The sequence below is a fragment of the Phyllobates terribilis genome, unplaced genomic scaffold (genome assembly GCF_046119375.1).
Source record: "Phyllobates terribilis strain yellow unplaced genomic scaffold, ASM4611937v1 Scaffold_4__5_contigs__length_816908805, whole genome shotgun sequence".
Classification (NCBI taxonomy): domain Eukaryota; kingdom Metazoa; phylum Chordata; class Amphibia; order Anura; family Dendrobatidae; genus Phyllobates; species Phyllobates terribilis.
This window is the reverse complement of record NW_027362764.1, coordinates 687,625,509-687,645,263: the sequence shown is the minus strand read 5'-3', so window position 1 is coordinate 687,645,263 and position 19,755 is coordinate 687,625,509. Positions and strand designations below refer to the sequence as shown.

The window sequence follows — 19,755 nt, the reverse complement described above, 5'->3', positions numbered from 1 at the left end:
AAGACCCCAGCGCTGCAAAGCAACAGTATTAATCATTCAGACACTGCTGCCAATATTTACATTTTAAAAAAAAAAATTTTTTACATTTTTATTTTTGTTTTGAGACTATAAAACTGTTGGGAAAGTGAAAGAATTTACACTACCATTCAAAAGTTTGGGGTCACCCAGACAATTTTGTGTTTTCCTTGAAAACTCATACTTTTATTTATCAAATGAGTTGCAAAATGATTAGAAAATACAGTCCAGACATTGACAAGGTTAGAAATAATGATTTTTATTAGAAAGAATAATTTTCTCCTTCAAACTTTGCTTTCGTCAAATAATGCTCCCCTTGCAGCAATTCCAGCATTGCAGACCTTTGGCATTCTAGCTGTTAATTTGCTAAGGTAATCTTGAGAATTTTCACCTTATGCTTCCTGAAGCCCCTCCCACAAGTTGGATTGGCTTGATGGGCACTTTTTGCGTACCATACGGTCAAGCTGATCCCACAACAGCTCAATGGGGTTGAGATCTGGTGACTGCGCTGTCCACTCCATTACTGATAAAATACCAGCTGCCTGCTTCTTCCCTAAATAGTTCATGCATAATTTGGAGGTGTGCTTTGGGTCATTGTCCTGTTATAGGATGAAATTGGCTCCAATCAAGCGCTGTCCACAGGGTATGGTATGGCGTTGCAAAATGGAGTGATAGCCTTCCTTATTCAAAATCCCATTTACCTTGTACAAATCTCCCACTTTACCAGCACCAAAGCAACCCCAGACCATCACATTACCTCCACCATGCTTGACAGATGGCGTCAGGCACTCTTCCAGCATCTTTTCAGTTGTTCTGCGTCTCACAAATGTTCTTCTCTGTGATCGAAACACCTCAAACTTTGATTCGTCTGTCCATAAAACTTTTTTTCCAATCTTCCTCTGTCCAATGTCTGTGTTCTTTTGCCCATATTAATCTTTTCCTTTTATTAGCCAGTCTCAGATATGGCTTTTTCTTTGCCACTTTGCCTGAAGGCCAGCATCCCAGAGTCACCTCTTCACTGTAGACGTTGACACTGGCGTTTTGCATGTACTATTTAATGAAGCTGCCAGTTGAGGAGCTGTGAGGTGTCGATTTCTCAAACTAGAGACTCTAATATACTTGTCTTGTTGCTCAGTTGTGCAGCGGGGCCTCCCACTTCTCTTTCTACTCTGGTTAGAGCCTGTTTGTGCTCTCCTCTGAAGGGAGTAGTACACACCATTGTAGGAAATCTTCAGTTTCTTGGCAATTTCTCTCATGGAATAGCCTTCATTTCTAAGAACAAGAATAGACAGTCGAGTTTCACATGAAAGTTCTCTTTTTCTGGCCATTTTGAGAGTTTCATAGAACAAACAAATGTAATGCTCCAGATTCTCAGCTAGCATCATTGAAACACTGGAGTGGTGGTTGTTGGAAATGGGCTTCTATTCACCTATTTAGATATTGCAATAAAACAAGACGTTTGCAGCTAGAATAGTCATTTACCACATTAACAAAGTATAGAGTGTAATTCTGATTCATTTAATGTTAGCTTCATTGAAAAAAAATGTGCTTTTCTTACAAAAATAATGAAATTTTTAAATGACCCCAAACTTTTGAATGGTAGTGTATATCACGTCCACATTTAATATAAGGAATAAACTACAAAGCAAAAAGTTGAGCAGAATTCTGAAACTTGCTTTTTTTCCCTGTCTTATCTCTTTTTCATCCAACACCTGGATCAATAGTTCTCACTTCTAGTCCTTAGTGACCACATATTTCTTCCAATAATATAAAAGTAACTGATTCTAGTATTGATCTGACGGGTGCAAGAAATGCATTGAAGTATACTTAAGCCCACAAAATGAAAACACTCACCTTAAAACCAACTATAAAAGGGTCCAATAATAGGTTGGTCCCTTCATTCACCTTTACTAATATCCAAGTCTTCTGGCCTTTTGACTCTATAAGTGAGACCTGACCCTATGCCCCTTCTACATATATTGATGGATGGCATATAATGAGGCACCGAGCACTATGCAGTAGCCACATGCCCCAGACATTTATTATTATATGCCAGTTCCATATTATGTTCAGCAGCTTATAAAAGGCCATTTATGTGTATTGTTATCATAGGAAGCTATAGGTGTTATATTTAGAAGAGGACAAAGGCAATGATCTAGCGCAAATTGCTCACTCTGGCACAAAAGGAATGGACTGAATCTTTCACAAAGCATCTCTTCTAGTAAATTTGGATCAATACTTGTAATCTCACCTTCAATCTCAATGCACCTTAGATGCCAATTCAGTGGCTTTAGAAATACAGTAGAGAATATACAGTAAAAGCTTTAAAAATAGGTACTAACAGGGCAGATTTATTAAAGGGAACGTATAGTCCGAAAATGATTTATTGTTTAAATTAGATTTCTGTTTTAAATGTATTACCGTATATTACATTTTTGGCCATTTTTTTCCTATCACGATTTGTATTAAAAAAAAATAGAAATTGTTTCATTTTCTTACTAGTTACAGGGGCTATTTTAGACTCTTCTTTTTTTCAGCAGTCTCATTATCACCACAGCCATGATTACAATAACAGATAACACTTTTAGCAGAAGACCCACCAATCACAATGGGGGATGTCACAGCTGGCCCTGCTCCTCCTCCCTTCATAAGTATCTTTGTGCATGTTCAGATACAAGGTGCTTCAATACCCATCATGATAGATGCCTAAATGCAAAAGATAGGGTCTGAGTTAGTCTATTGTTGCTAATGGACATGTAGATTTCCTGAAAAAAAAACAGAAATAAGTAATATAGAGTAGACCATGTAGACAGTGTGAAAATTGCAAGATTTAATTTTTTTCTTTTTAAAATTGTGATATGAAAATTTTGTTAAAAATTGCCAATTTTAAAAAAATAGATTTAAAGTAAAAAACTGATTAAAACAGTAGGCAATTTTCTGATAACACATTCCCTTTAAAACTGACATTTTACGCCAGAATTTAAAAAAAAGAATACCCTGATTAAATTGTGGCAAATATATTAAAAGTGCACACTTTACGGCTTTACGCTTAAAAGGATTCACAGTGCAGCTCCATTCCACATCAGGAGGTCAGCAGCACTAGAGATGGGCAGATCGATTCGCTGGACACCGGTCCATCCACCTGGTCAGTAGTCTCTGGCCACTGGACAGGAGACTTGTCAGTCTATTACATTCTGGGATCTATGGCCCAACTTTTGATTAGTCGAGCTGGAGTGATGTTGTGTCGCACCGCAATGATGACATCAGAGATCCCGGAAGGTTAGAGATTTTGCGAGCCTCCCGTCCAGTGGCCAGAGACTATTGACCGGGCCGATGGAACAGAATGCCTCGAATGGACGCACACATCTCTAGTCAGCACGCATCCTGACAGGCATTTGCCAACGAAAGGCCATCTATGGTACTCACTTCCCAATGCAAAAGTGAAAGTGGACCAGGAACACCCCTTTAATAAACCTGTTAAAAACTTGTTGGCCACTGTGGACTCAGTAAATATGCAAAGTTTTAAACTTTTTTGCAAACATGTTCCAAAAAGTAAATATTTGGGGTAACTTGAGACTTTTTGAAACTTTTTTTTGCAAATTGTAACTCTCTGGAGTTCAGTGTACGCCATACACAATGGCTTGATGAATTCCCTGGAGATCAGTAGGCGTGATTGGGGAAAGCAACGATGTAGGAGAAATAAGGTATTATACGGGCTCCATAATGAAAGATGCTCTGGTGATCCTGATGAAGAAGCCATGTATATGATGTCCATTCACACTATATAAACAATAGTTATCCTAATTGAAAAATGTTTTTTAACATTTATTTTTTGCTTGTGACCTTCTCTATAACCTAAAGCTGAGATGCATATTTGACCATTTTTGGAAAGGGATTGTCCAAACCAACAACACATTCAATTCCTATAAGTCAATTATTTTATTAATTTCACAGCAAAGTGCAAATCTACAGATGGCAGCATTCAGGAGGGAATGGTCCTGGTGAGGCAGTGGCTTGTCATATAGTGGACATGGAATAACAGGGGTCCTGGGTCCCTCATGTGAATGGAGAGGTACTGCTCATGTGTGACTACCACTCCATTCACTGTCTACTGATGTAGTAGCCATACATGCACACTATCCTTCACTCACAAAAGGACTTTGAGACCCCCTTTTTCAGGATTGTTGTTGGTCATATAATTTTGTTACCGATATCTCTACTTTATTTTGTAATATAATAATTGATTGTCACCTTTTAACACAGGAAATTGTTAAAGGACAAAGGGAAACCAGCGGCGCCCCCTGTTGCTGCGAGAGGCTTTGCCCATCTGATACCTAAGAAACAGGAGACACCAAAACTTTTCAAAGCCATAATGCAGGCTGCCGCTAACAAGCGTCTACTACTTGCGAAGCAGGAACAGGTAAGAAGTCACAGATCATAATACAAGATGCAGCAAATCTTTATGTTCATACACAGCATAAGTAAAGGCCTTCATATGTATTAGATGAAACTATGTTCTTGGTTTAAGAGTAATATAACCCCTTATGAACCAGAAAAAAGAACAAGCTCCGGCACTCACTTGGTCACTAATGCTTCTTTAATGGCAATCCACACAAAACAAGACGTTTCAGCCTCTCCCAGGCTTTTATCAATTGTGGAACAACAGGTTTAACATGATTTTATATTGCACATATCCACGGAAATGGAATTATACAAATTAACATAAAAAGAAACTACAAGTAAAATATCAAAAGTATAACAATAACAAATAATTACCGTATTTTTCGGACTATAAGACGCACTGGACCATAAGACGCACCCCAAATTTTGGGGTGTAAAATAGGAAAAAAAATAATTTTTATAAGATGGAGTCCATCTTATAGTCTGATTAGGTATCTTACCTGGGGGGTGGTGAAGCAGGATCGCAGGTCCCTCCATTCCCTGCCTCAGGAACCCGGCGGCAGCAGAAGAGGTGAGATGCCGGTGTCTGGTTGGGGCCAGTGGACTGGGGCCTGGCCTGGCCTGTGGACTGGGGCCTGGCCAGGGGCTTGTGGACGGGCCTGGGGCTTGTGACGGGCCTGGGGCTTGTGGACGAGCCTGGGGCCAGGCCTGGCCTGTGGACTGGGGCCTGGCCTGTGGCCTGTGGACTGGGGCCTGGCCTGGCCTGTGGACTGGGGCCTGGCCTGTGGCCTGTGGACTGGGGCCTGGCCTGGCCTGGCCTGTGGACTTGGGCCTGGCCTGTGGACTGGGGCCTGGCCTGGTGAATGGGGCCTGGCCTAGTCTGTGGACTGGGGCCTGGCCTGGCCTGTGGACTGGGGCCTGGCCTGGCGCTTGTGGACTGGGGCCAGTACCTCTGCTGGTGTCCGGGGGTGAGGCAGAGGAGCCGGGGCCTCTGCCGGGCTGTGAGCGGAGTCCGGCGGTGAGGCAGAGGAGCCGGGGCCTCTGCCAGGTTGTGAGTGGTTTCCGGCGATGCGGCAGAGCAGCGTGTGCGGTTTCCGGCATCCTGAGGCTGTGATCTGCAGGAAAATGGCCGCCATTTTCCCTCGGATTACGGCCTCGGGAAGATGGCCGCGGCCACCGGAAGCCGCACATGCTGCTCTGCCGCACCGCCGTACACCGCTCACAGCCTGGCAGAGGCCCCGGCTCCTCTGCCTCACCACCGGACGCCACTCACAGCCCGGCAGAGGCCCGGCTCCTCTGCCTCACCGCCGGATGCCACTCACAGCCCGGCAGAGGCCCCGGCTCCTTTGCCTCACCGCCGGACACCAGCAGAGGTACAGGCCCCGGCTCCAGCCGCATCTCACCTCTGCCGCCGCCGGAGGACCCTGCGATCCCCGCTCCACCACCACCGGTAAAGTACCGTTCGGACCATAAGACGCACCCCCACTTTCCTTCCAAATTTTGGGGAAAAAAAGTGCGTCTTATAGTCCGAAAAATACGGTAATAAAAGTCATATATCTCAATTAGGGTTGAGCGAGTCCGGGTATGCTCGGGCCGAGCTTCGAGTATTTACAGCTGCTCGGTGATATGGTTGAATCGCTCCCGTGTGCATGATTTGCAACTGTTTGACAGCTTTATTACATGTGAGGAATGTGTAAGAAATAGACATTCCCCACGTAATAAAACTGTCAAACAGTCGCAAATCATGCATACGGGAGCGATTCAAACACATCACCGAGCAGCTATAAATACTCGGAGCTCGGCCCGAGCATACTCGGCGAAAGGGTTAATAGAACATACTCACTCAACACTAATCTCAATCAATCATATCTAGACTATATCAAATTCCCAAATTACCGTAATTACTCTTTTGTTTTTCAAACAACATTTGTAGAATCATTAAGGGTTGTGTTTGGGTTAGGGTTGTATTAGGGTTAGAGTTGTATTACGGTTAGGGTTGTGTTATGGTTAGAATTAGGGTTAGGGTTGGTTTAGGGTTAGGGTTGTGTTACGGTTAGGATTAGCGTTAGGTTTGGTTTAGGGTTAGGATTGTGTTGGGGTTGGGGACAGGGTTGTGTTAGTGTTAGGGTTGGTTTAGTGTTAGGGTTGTGTAGGGGTTGGAGTTAGGATTAGGATTTTTTCAAAAGTAAAGAAAAAAAAATAATGACGATATGACAACTAGTGTTGACTATTTTGAACCCAGAGGTACGACACAGAATTTGATAACGTTAGGTCACTATATTGAATACGTCGTCATTAGTGTTGCTTGCTACTTGAGTTTGAATCAGGTGCTCGGGTATGTACCAACTATCGTGGGTGCTGGAGTGACATGCTCGACGCCCCGCCACACATGTTTACGGCCAAAAAAAAACACACGGGGATTGCCTACCATACAAGTTCAATCCTCGCACATTGTTTTTTTGGGTGTCTAACAGCGGCGAAATATGCGGGGCGGGGACTTGAGCATGTCACTCGAGCACCCACGGTGCATACTCGAGCACCTGATGCAAACTCAAGTAGCGATTACATGCGCTCAACACTAATGATCAAAAAGGGGGCTACATGGCACTCCTATTATTTTAGGTGCTCAGATAGGATTCCACTCCAATGCAGATAACAAGAAGAAGAACCTGGCACTCCAAAATTTGGTGAAAAAGATTTCAAGAATTTTTATTGCATGATTCTTCAAAATAATGACGTTTTGGCCTCATATGGCCTTCATCAGAACTGTAAATTTAATTAACATAATTATATGTGAGTATAAACCCCATTGTTATGGGGACGGTTCCAAACAACTTTATTAATAATGGAAAGCAACCGAACTCGGGGTCCGTGATGCAGCCTGGAAGACTGCGGCCGAACACCTTCCGGGTAAAAAGGTAAAACAACCAACTATTATCTAAATCCCTGCAGTGTTACTGCACACCGGGACGGGAAAAGGGATTCTCACTATCTCCGTTAACTGCACGAGAGATGTGCGACAAATAATGTAGCCGTAACCCTGTTAACTGCACAGAGGCTACGCAGCAGGTGCCAGGACGTGTGTGACTCACACTGGCGTATACGTGCTCCCAGCCGGTGTGCTACCGGACTGCGGAGTAACTCTCCACGTGGCTAACAGGCAGTGCCAGGAATACGGAGTCCGCAGTCTGCTCGGGGTGTATAGCGACCCCCTTGTCGGAGCCAGACTGTCAAACGGAACTACCTGCCTCCCTCCAGCTAAGACTGCCTATCCCCAGCTAAACCTGCCTGTCCGAAGCTAGAGCAGCAAGAGAGCACGTGGAGCCCACCATCACATTATTGGTCGCACTACTGATGACGTCACCCGCGGCCAATCAGGCGGTGTCGGGTCACCAGATCAGCTGACACCAAACCACCAATCACGGTCCGCCATGTCACAGGTATGCTCAGTGCAGTGCATCCTGGACTTAGGCTGTAGTAGCCCTGTTCCTCTCCGCAACCTATGCTTAACACTACTAGGAACAAAGACTCAAGAGACAACTTGTACATCTCGTGCACCAGCTAGACGTTGGCACAGATGGCGATGCTGAGCAGCATCTGCCCTGGCTGGACCAGAATGGGAGACCACAGAATCCACTGATGATTCTGAACCAATTTCAGATCCAGCAAATGCCTGACACCTCACATTATCCCCCTCCACTTGACACTCATATTCCTCAATGAGCAGAGGAGCATGAATGTGGTTCCCAGGAACAATCCTCAGATCCATGGCCCCTCCAGTGTACTAGGTAATATTTTTTTCCATCAACCATCTTAGACTCCACGATCGCCTGTACCTCGAGATCATCACTCTTGGTGTCTGAAGCAGGTTGGGGTTCAGAGAATTTTGTCAGGCGAACCGGCTTAAGGAGCAACACATGAAAAGTGTCGTGAATCTTCATGTGTCGTGGTAACTGTAAACGGTACACTAGGTGGCTTATTTGGGCCAAAATTTTGAAAGGACCAATAAAACGGGGTGCAAACTTAGCAGATTCCCCGCGTACTCTGATATTGCGAGCCGCGAGCCACACCCTGTCGCCCGGAGAGAATACGGGGGCTGGACAGTGATGAGTGTCCGCCGACTCTCTCATCCGATTCTTGGAGGCCAATATAGCATCCTGGGTATGGTCCCAAACCTCCCGCGCCTCCAGAGCCCAATCTCTGACCCCAGGTTCCACAGAGGAAACTGGCATAGGAACCGGGACGTGCGGATGTTGGCCATTATTTAGAAGAAACTGAGTCTGACCTGTGGAATCCGCCACTGCGTTGTTTAGAGCAAACTCTGCCCAAGGAAGCAATATCGCCCAATCATTATGGTTGGCAGAAACGAAATGGCGCAAGTATGTCACAAGCGTCTGGTTAGTGCGTTCCACCAGACCATTGGTCTCCGGGTGATAGGCAGTAGAAAGATTCAGTTCAATGCTAAGCAAATTACACAATTCTTTCCAGAACCGGGAGGAAAACTGTGGACCCCGGTCACAGACAATTCTATCAGGCATTCCGTGGAGACGGAAAACATGACGAATGAACAGTGATGCCAGAACCCGGGAGGAAGGAACCCTAGAAGAGGAACCAGATGAACCATCTTGGAAAATGGTCAGAAACCACCCATATTGTCATGTTTCCCCGGGACTTAGGTAACTCGACAATGAAATCCATCCCAACCAGCTCCCAAGGTCTATCCGTCACGGGTAACGGATGAAGAAGACCAGTCGGCCTCTGATGGGACGATTTATTTCTCGCACAGGAGACACACGCTTGAACATATTCCTTAACATCCTGGGGCAACCGAGGCCACCAATACGACCAATGGAGAAACTCCGTGGTACGTTTGACCCCAAAATGACCTCCGATCTTAGAGGCATGTGCCCAGGAGAGCACCTCATTTTGTAAATTAGGAGGAACGAACATCCTCCCGGGGGGAACCTGGTTTAGGGACACTGGAGCCACCGTCCGCATACTCTCCGGATGAACGAGAAGCCTGGGCTCGTCATCGTCCTCAGCCGTATCCATGGACCGGGACAAAGCGTCCGCCCGAGGGTTCTTTTCCCCTTTTAAAAAGTGAATGGAAAAATTGAATTGGGAAAAGAAAAGAGACCACCTGGCATGCCTCGGGTTAAGACTAGAGATGAGCGTTGTTCTACTCGAACTGTTCGCCAATCTCAAATTCGAGCTGTTTTGGGCGGTGTTCGAGCCGGTCGGCGAACACGAACAATTTGAGAAAAATTCGGCTGTTCGAGGTTATGTTCGATAACTGTTCGTGCACCAAAATCATAACTGGATTTTTTCTCAGTAATGATGAAAATTAATGTTAATATGCAGTTTGAGTGTACAGCGGGGCGGGGGGAGGGGCAGGGGATGGATCTCTGCAGGAACAATGAAGATCTCCATTTTTTTTTCTCTTTCCCGCATTTGCAGTGGGGAGGTGCAATCTGTCAGCCTATCAGCAGCGCACACACGGAGCGAAGTGCTTTTTTTCACACAAGCAAGGGCATGTGTGATTGGCAGTGTATGTCACATGTCCTTGCCCTATAAGACCAAGCCATTTTCCCCGTCGCCACCATTTTCTCACTGCTGCAGCTGCGTGTTAGACGGCACCGCTGTTGCTGTGTGCGCTATACCTTGTTAATTTCAAGCCAATTTTCGCACAAATATACAGATAGCTTGGGAGTAGGGAATAGTTGTGATTGCAGTCCTTTTAAGGACTAGGTTACAGCATTTCCTACGACTTTTATCAAGCAGGTCTGTGCTCTTAAATAGATAGATTGTGGGAGTAAAGACTAATTGTAATTGGAGTCCTTTTCAGGACTAGGTTACATCAGTTCCTATCAGTTTTTGCCAGGCAGGTCTGTGCCAGTGCTGTGCAAGTTTTTTTCACAGCATTTGGCTGAATCTAGCAAAGCTAATCCTTTTTGGCCTATTGCAGAGTGTGTTAGTCAGTGGAGTAGCCTATCTGTGTTGCAAGATATACCACCTGTGTATAGAATACCAATTTTTTTACTGCACCTAGTGAAGTAAAATCTTTTGGGCATAGCATCATTCTATTAGTCCATCTATACTGACCTCCATCAGGTTGCAAACTGAATATAATTTTTTTCTGCATCTAGCTCTGAAAAAATATTTGGGCTTCTAGAAGTGTGTGGGACTTGGTCTATTAGTCCATCTATACTGACCTCCATCAGGTTGCAAATTAAAAATAATTTTTTTCTTCATTTAGCTCTGAAAAAATATTTGGGCTTCTAGCAGTGTGTGGGACTTGTTCTATTAGTCCTTCTATACTGACCTCCAGCAGGTTGCAAATTGAATATAATTTTTTTCTGCATCTAGCTCTGAAAAAATATTTGGGCTTCTAGCGGTGTGTGGGACTTGGTCTATTAGTCCATCTATACTGACCTCCATCAGGTTGCAAATTAAAAATAATTTTTTTCTGCATCTAGCTCTGAAAAAATATTTGGGCTTCTAGCAGTGTGTGGGACTTGGTCTATTAGTCCATCTATACTGACCTCCATCAGGTTGCAAATTAAAAATAATTTTTTTCTTCATTTATCTCTGAAAAAATATTTGGGCTTCTAGCAGCGTGTGGGACTTGTTCTATTAGTCCATCTATACTGACCTCCATCAGGTTGCAAATTAAAAATAATTTTTTTCTGCATCTAGCTCTGAAAAAATATTTGGGCTTCTAGCAGTGTGTGGGACTTGGTCTATTAGTCCATCTATACTGACCTCCATCAGGTTGCAAATTAAAAATAATTTTTTTCTGCATCTAGCTCTGAAAAAATATTTGGGCTTCTAGCAGTGTGTGGGACTTGGTCTATTAGTCCATCTATACTGACCTCCATTAGGTTGCAAATTAAAAATAATTTTTTTCTTCATTTAGCTCTGAAAAAATATTTGGGCTTCTAGCAGTGTGTGGGACTTGTTCTATTAGTCCTTCTATACTGACCTCCAGCAGGTTGCAAATTGAATATAATTTTTTTCTGCATCTAGCTCTGAAAAAATATTTGGGCTTCTAGCGGTGTGTGGGACTTGGTCTATTAGTCCATCTATACTGACCTCCATCAGGTTGCAAATTAAAAATAATTTTTTTCTGCATCTAGCTCTGAAAAAATATTTGGGCTTCTAGCAGTGTGTGGGACTTGGTCTATTAGTCCATTTATACTGACCTCCATCAGGTTGCAAATTAAAAATAATTTTTTTCTGCATCTAGCTCTGAAAAAATATTTGGGCTTCTAGCAGTGTGTGGGACTTGGTCTATTAGTCCATCTATACTGACCTCCATCAGGTTGCAAATTGAATAAAAAAATTTTCTGCATCTAGCTCTGAAAAAATATTTGGGCTTCTAGCGGTGTGTGGGACTTGGTCTATTAGTCCATCTATACTGAACTCCATCAGGTTGCAAATTAAAAATAATTTTTTTCTGCATCTAGCTCTGAAAAAATATTTGGGCTTCTAGCAGTGTGTGGGACTTGGTCTATTAGTCCATCTATACTGACCTCCATCAGGTTGCAAATTGAATAAAAAAAATTTCTGCATCTAGCTCTGAAAAAATATTTGGGCTTCTAGCGGTGTGTGGGACATGGTCTATTAGTCCATCTATACTGACCTCCATCAGGTTGCAAATTAAAAATATTTTTTTTCTGCATCTAACCCAGCCAATAGTTTTGGCCTAATACCACAGTTTGGCCACTCAGCTCTGCTCGGTTACCATCCATTGTTTTTTTGTGCAAACAACTCCAGAGTTGTGAATTAGTTAACCACCAAAATGAGTGGAAAAAGGCCTGCTGCTGGTGGAAAGGGGAATAGGCGTGTTGGGAAGGGGAAAAAAGGTTGTGTCCGTGGGGTAGGTGCAGAAGAAAGACCATCTTCCAGCCAAACTAAAATGTCTACTTCTTTTAGCGGACAATGTGATAAGATCCCTTTCTTACGGCCACGCCAATCGCTACAAATTCCAGATGAGGCACAAAAACAGCAGGTGCTTCAACGGATATCAAGTGCTCCTTTAAGTGGGCTCTCCTCCACATCAACTTCAACATCACAAATACTCCAGTCCTCAAAGGTGTCACCCAAATCGCACTTGCTTCCTCACAGCTCCCAAATCTCCAGCTGCCCGTCTGAGTATGAGGTAGAACAGATGGTTGAGTCTGCAGAGCTGTTTACTCATACTATAGCCTGGGAATCAGAGGTCGACTCCAGCGCTTCTGTGAATCCAGACGAGGAAATGATCTGCACTGATGCCCAGAATCTTTATGAGTCGGATCCAGGACCAGACGCAGAAGGTTCTGACCATAATGTAGACCCTCATTCCCAAACTGTAACTCCTGTTGGTGGAGACAATGAGGAAGACGATGATAAGACTCAAATACCTGATTGGAGCGACAACTTTAGTTTTTTGTCAGGGCAGGAACAGGTTGGCTCTGAGGACGACGGGTGTGATAACGCACAGGGTGATGATGATGAGGTCGGAGATCCCACTTACTGTCAACCCACAGTCAGCCAAGAGATGAGGTCAGCAGAGGAGGTGGAGGAAGATGCTAGTGACGACGAGGTCAGGTTGCGCCTTCCTGGACAGAGACGTAGTACTGGAAGCACGTCAACAACTGCATCCTCAAACACAACTCTGCCTCTCACCACAAGTCGTGGTGGCTGTTCAGGTCGCATGGGTGCTAAGCCTTGCATAGCCTGGGCATTTTTTCAGATCGATAAAGATGACCCAACTCGTGTTATCTGTAACATTTGTCAGCAAAAGCTAAGTAGAGGCCAAAAAATACATAGTTTGAGTACTTCATGCATGAACCGGCACATGGACATGAAGCATAAGTTGCAGTGGGAAGCTCAGTGTGCTACAATGCGGCCTAGCCGGCCGGGCCAACCACCGTCTGCCATATCTTGTGCATCCGCGGCCTCTTCATCCTCTGTGACTGGGGGGACAGCAGTCACACCTGTTTTGGGGCGCAGACCTGCCACCTCTTTACCCGCAACAGCCAGCGTGATTGGCAGGTCATCATTTTCTTTGGAGGTGGTAACACCAGCTGGTGTTGAGCGCTGTCCGACATCGATAGCACCACCTTTGGATCAAGGCAACCTAACATGTCCGCCTGCATCTTCCTCACAGACCGGCAGTTTGCCGGGGACACCCTTATCAACCCCGTCTAAGCACAATAGCCAGCCCTCGGTCCCTCAGATGTGGACAAGTAAAAGACCATTTCCTCCTAGCCATGAGAAAGCTAAGAGGTTGAATTTCACCATCTGCAAGCTCTTGGCTACAGAAATGCTGCCTTTCCGCCTGGTGGACACAGAGGATTTTCGAGACCTTATGTCCGTCGCAGTGCCCCAGTACCAGATGCCCAGTCGGCACTACTTCTCAAAGAAAGGTGTGCCTGCGCTCCACCAGCATGTCGCACACAACATCACCGCTTCTTTGAGAAACTCTGTGTGTGACAGGGTGCATTTCACCACAGACACTTGGACGAGTAGGCATGGACAGGGGCGTTACATGTCGCTGACTGGGCACTGGGTAACTATGGTGACAGCAGGACAAGGGGCTGCTGTCCAAGTCTTGCCGTCCCCACGAGTTGTGCGTCAATCCTCTTTATGTCAAAGTTCCTCCACTGCTTCTGCCTCCTCAACCTCCTCTCGGTCTTCCACCTGCACCCAAAGCCTGTCTGGTCATGCCACAAGCTTTCTAACTGCGCAGAAGGGATCCTGCACACCTCCTTACTATGCTGGCAGTAGGGCTCAACGTCATCAGGCGGTTTTTACATTGAAATGTCTGGGAAATGTGAGTCACACAGCTGAGGAGTTGTGGTCAGCTCTGGAGAACCAATTTCATGAATGGTTGTCTCCACTGGACCTGAAACCAGGGAAGGCCGTGTGCGACAATGCTGCAAACCTGGGTGCGGCCCTTCGCCGGGGCAATGTCACACACGTGCCTTGTATGGCTCACGTGTTGAACCTGGTTGTCCAGCAATTTTTAGCCCACTATCCCAGACTAGATGGCCTTCTGCAGAGGGCACGGTCGCTGTGTGCTCACTTCCGCCGTTCGCATCCCGCAGCTCAGCGACTTACATCTCTACAGAAGTCGTTGGGCCTGCCACTTCACCGGCTAAAATGCGATGTGCCTACCCGGTGGAATTCAACTCTGCACATGTTGCAGCGACTGTGGCAGCACCGACAAGCCCTGGTGCAATACGTTCTGATGTATAGCCTGGGCCAACGAGATTCAGAGGTGGGGCAAATCACGCTGGAGGAGTGGTCTCAGATCAGGGACCTATGCACCCTTCTGCACAGTTTTGAAATGGCGACGAAGATGTTTAGTGCTGACGATGCCATTATCAGCATGACTATTCCGGTGATTTACATGCTGGATCACATGTTAAACAGAATTCGGAGTCAGGTGGTGGCACAAGAGGAGGTGGAGGAAGTAGAGGAGGAGGAGTTGTATGCGGAAGGGCTAACATCTGCAAGGTCCAGACGGTCGGCAGCACCAAGGCGGCAGGCATGTGAGGGTGGGGGAGATGATTTTACCAGGGCGCATGGTAGCAGCCAAACTAGTGAGGAAGGTGCAGGAGCCCAGGAAGAAGTGGAGGACGAACTGATGGAAGACTCATCAGATGAGGGAGACCTTGATCACATTTCTGTTGTGCGAGGTTGGGGGGAGAGGACAGAGGAAGGAAGCATGATTGTTACCTCGCCACCAACACAACAGGGACTTGGTGCTCCTGGATGCGCAACACACATGAGTGCCTTCTTGCTGCACTACCTGCAACATGACCCTCGAATTGTGAGAATTAGAAATAATCCTGACTACTGGGTTGCCACACTGTTAGATCCCCGGTACAAAAGTAAATTTGCAGAAATTATTCCTGCCATAGAAAGGGATGCACGCATGCAGGAGTATCAGCAGAGACTGTTGCAGAATCTTACATGTGCTTTTCCACAAAATACCAGTGGTGCACGTAGTGAATCTCACAGTTCCAACTTGCCAACCGTGGGACCGTCAAGTGTTCAGCACTCAAACCGTAACAGAACCACAGTATCTGCTGGTAACATCAATTTTGCGGAATCATTTCACCACTTTTTTAGCCCATCCTTTGCAAGGCCACAGGAGACAAGAAGTCTGACACATAGTCAACGCCTAGAGACGATGGTACAGGAGTATCTCCAAGTAAACATTGAAGCCACGACTGTGTCACTGGACCCTTGCTCTTTTTGGGCTTCCAATCTGGATAAATGGCCAGAGCTAGCCACTTACGCCTTGGAGATCTTGTCATGCCCCGCAGCCAGCGTTCTGTCTGAACGTGTGTTCAGCGCTGCTGGTGGTGTGCTGACAGATAAGCGCACGCGGCTCTCCACTGATAATGTAGACAGACTCACGTTCATAAAGATGAGCAAATCATGGATCCGAAACGACTTTTCTACCCCTGTGTCATCCTGGGGAGAGTAAAAGCTTGATGATTGGTTAAAATCACCCTACCAACCGTTTTAAGCTTTCAAATTACTAATCATGTTTATCTGTATCTTGACTGGAAAATAATTTGGGCTTTGTAGCAGTGTGCAGCACTGATCCTATTAGGCCATCTATAATAAGCTTCACCAGATTTAAAATTAAAAATAATTTTTAGCTGCATCTAGCCCGGAAAATAATTTTGGGGCTCCGAGATGCGCAAGACACATAAGTGCCTTCTTGCTGCACTACCTGCAGCATGACCCTCATATTGTCAGAATTCGAAGTAATCATGACTACTGGGTTGTCACACTCTTAGATCCCCCAAACTTTTCGATCAACCTTTTCATTTTAATAAAGACCAAAAAAATGGTCATTTTTGAAATTATAAGCATTAGCAGGTTGTTAGAAACTGAAATCAAACAGTTTTCAACTCAAAACTTTATTCTAGGTGATGTTACATTTTCACGTAGGACCCCTTGTTCGAAAGGAGCTTCTGAACTCTCTCGTCCATTGAATTTGTCAGGTTTTGGATGGTTTCTGCTTCAATTGTTTTGCATGAGGACAGAATACCCTCCCAGAGCTGTTGCTTAGATGTGAACTGCCTCCCGCCATCATAGACACTCCTTTTAATGATGCTCCAAAGGTTCTGAATGGGGTAGAGGTCAGGGGAGCATGGGGGTCACACCATAAGTTTGTCCCCTTTTATGCCCATATCAGCCAGAGATGCAGATGTTTTATGTGCAGCATGAGATGGTGCATTATCATGCAGAAAAATGATCTTGCTGTGAAATACACGGTTCTTCTTCTTGAACCATGGCAGGAAGTGCTGTTTGAGAAAATCCACATACATTATGGAGTTCATCTTTAGCGCCTTCAGGGATCCTAAAGGGGCCGACAATCTCTCTCCCCATGATTCCAGCCCAAAACATTACTCCACCTCCTCCTTGTTGGCGCTGTAGCCGTGTTTGCGTGGGGTGTCCATCAACCAGCCATCCTCCACTCCATTCATCTGGACCATCGAGCGCTGCACGGCACTCATCCGTGAACAAAACAGTTTTGAAATCAGTCTTCATGTAATGTTTGGCCCACTGGAGCCGTTTCTGCTTGTGTGAAGTGGATAGAGGAGGTCGACAGGATGGCGTATGCACAGCTGCAAACCTCTGAAGGACCCTGCATCTTATTGTTCGGGGGACGTTGGAGGCACAAGCAGCTTCAAAAACTTGTCTGCTGCTATGACAAGGGTTTTTTGCCGCTGCTCTTTCAACCTGACGTAATTGCCTGTAGGAAGAGTCCTCAATTTGCCCTTATCAGCACGCACACGTGTGTACTGTGAATCAGCTACATACTTCTTGATTGCCAAGACACTTCATCCTGATCATCGCACAATGTTGATTGTAGTCATGCCTTGACCTAAACACTTCACAATTTGTTGCTTCTCAGCAGCCGACACATCCTTTTTCTTTCCCATTTTGGCAGAAAATGTAGGCTGCTTAATAATGTGAGAGAGCCTTCTTAAGTAGTCTTGCCTTTCATTGGACACACCTGCCAAACTAATTAGCACAGGTGTCTGCAATTGCTTACAGTGATATAAAGAGCCCTGACACACATCACCATCAATGAGTTTAACTGACAAACAAACAAATTCTTCCCTTATCACTCCTAAACACTTTTTGCATAATAATTTGGAACGCGGTGTACATGTGCTTTTCCACAAAACACCAGTGGTTCACGTAGTGAATCTTACAGTTCTAACTTGCCAACCGTGGTCTGTATGGAATTGTTCAATAAAGGGCCCAAAATTAAGATAACATAGATGGGAGAGGTCTCTATGAATAGGAATTCCTAAGTATTTGATACCCTGTGAGGGCCAGGCAAAGGGAAAGTTGGACTGGATGGAATCCTATATGGATTTAGGGAGGGAGACATCGAGGGCCTCAGACTTCGCTGCATTGATTTTAAAATTTTACCATGTAACAAAGTGATCTATTTCAGCCATAACAGCAGGGATGGATATATGTGATTGAGTGATATATACTAGGACATCATCAGCAAATAGAGAGCACTTGTACTCGGTGCCTCCCACCTCAATCCACCTAATATTGGGGTTATGGCGAATTGATGAGAGCAGGTGCTCCGTCACTAGGATGTATAAGAGAGGGGACAGAGGACATCCCTGCCTTGTCCCATTGGTGATTGTGAAAGGTGATGAAAATGTTCTGACGCACCCCCTGGGCCTTGGGACACCCGGAGCCGGACCCTTTTTGGTGGATGCTGGTGGTTGTAGTCTTCGTGGCGGCGATCCGGTTCCGTGGCTCAGGGCGGTCAAACCAGTGGCGGAACTATTTATGTGGTTTTGATGTTTAAATGTCCGACCACGCCACCCGTGGATTGCGGTCAGAGTGAACCGCCGCTACAGGGCAGACCGCTAAGGCTGGTGTTGTGGGTGCAGCAGAGCGTAGCATAACTCCCCACGGGAGGAGTATAGCCTCAGGGCAGTGTATGAGGAGGATGGGGTTGATGGTGCAGGGCAGCAGCAGTAACGACACGGAGTCAGTGATGCAGTTCAGGGCCTTTACTCACAGTTCTTATTATCCAGACCACGTCTGCAGGTAACGGCTGCCCACGTCGTACTGTGCTCACCAGGTGAGGGGCTCAGACAACTCCCAGATAACTTTGGAGCGCTTCACAGGACCCCCTTTGTGTGTCCTTTGTCTGGCCTTTCTTACCAACACTTCTGTCCGGCTGCCTCGGGCCTCCTCTTGGTAAACTTGGCGCCAGTTTCCCTGACCCTATGTGGTGCCTTCCTAGCGGGTGGAGCAAGGGGCTGCGCCACATAAAATGTCAGAGCCTCCGGTTTCTAGCTGAGGGTCGTTTCCTGCCTCCACTAGTTCGGGGACCGGTCTCCCCCTTTGGCCTGACCCCTCCACGCAGGTGGATTCGGGCGTGCGGTGGCGACTCGCCCGTCCGCACCCCTGGGATCCCTTCATTCCTCGTTCCTGGAGCCTTCTCCGCTCCTCTTCCTTCCTTCTCCCTCTTGCAGGCCTGGGCCTCTGTTACTAGGCCCGCCTCCGGAGCAGAGCTCATGCAGAGCCCCTGCTCCCTGCCACTTCTGCTCAGACTTCTCTGCACTGAACTAAGATGGTGCCCACCTTTTATACTCCCTTCTCAATGCACCCAGGAACTGCTTCCTCCCTGCTCCTGCACTACAGGGTTCCCCTTCCTCAGTGTTCCCTCCCCCCACTCCAGCCAGGGACAGGGACTGTCGTGCCCATCTCAGGGGCATATTGGTCGCCCTGCCCCACGGCAATGTGGTGTAATGCATGCAGGTGTCGGGTCCTGATCCACACTCCATCCTTACCTGAGAGTGAGATATCACACCTCTGGGTGAGGTGCAATACGTCTGTAGCAACCGAGCCCTCAGGGTGCTACAGTTCCATTTATCTTCAGCCTAGGTGACGTATTGCGATACAGGGCCGTGATTTTGGCTATAAAAGGGTCCCCTAGACCCCTACCCCAAGCTCTTTAAGAGAATCATATATGGCGTGCCAGGAGACTCTATGGAATGCTTTCTCAGCATCCAACGAGAGTATCTAATTACAAATTTTTAACTGCATCTAGCCCAGGAAATACTTTGTGCCTAGTAGCAGTGTCTGCTAGTCAGCGGATTATCCCGGCTGTTAAGCAAGCTACACCACCTGTAGTTTAGACACTTAATTTTTTCAAAGGAAATGCTTCGGGACCATGGGATACTTAGTGAAGAGCATCAGGAGGCACCCCAAGGCATAGGGGCTGGGACTGGCAGTAGGATGCCTTGCGGTGGACAGCCGAGCTCGATCCTTATAAAAGCTTTTTAA

General features: G+C 46.1%; 1 protein-coding gene across 1 annotated transcript in view; it reads left to right on the top strand.

Moving 5' to 3' along the window:
- The window catches only part of CNGB3 (cyclic nucleotide gated channel subunit beta 3), a 477,293-nt gene that overhangs the window by 438,066 nt on the left and 19,472 nt on the right, over positions 1 to 19,755 (top strand). The window contains exon 17 of the mRNA XM_073679549.1: positions 4,279 to 4,435. Within this exon, the coding sequence (XP_073535650.1) occupies positions 4,279 to 4,435 (157 nt within the window). The remainder of the gene's footprint in view (positions 1 to 4,278; positions 4,436 to 19,755) is intronic.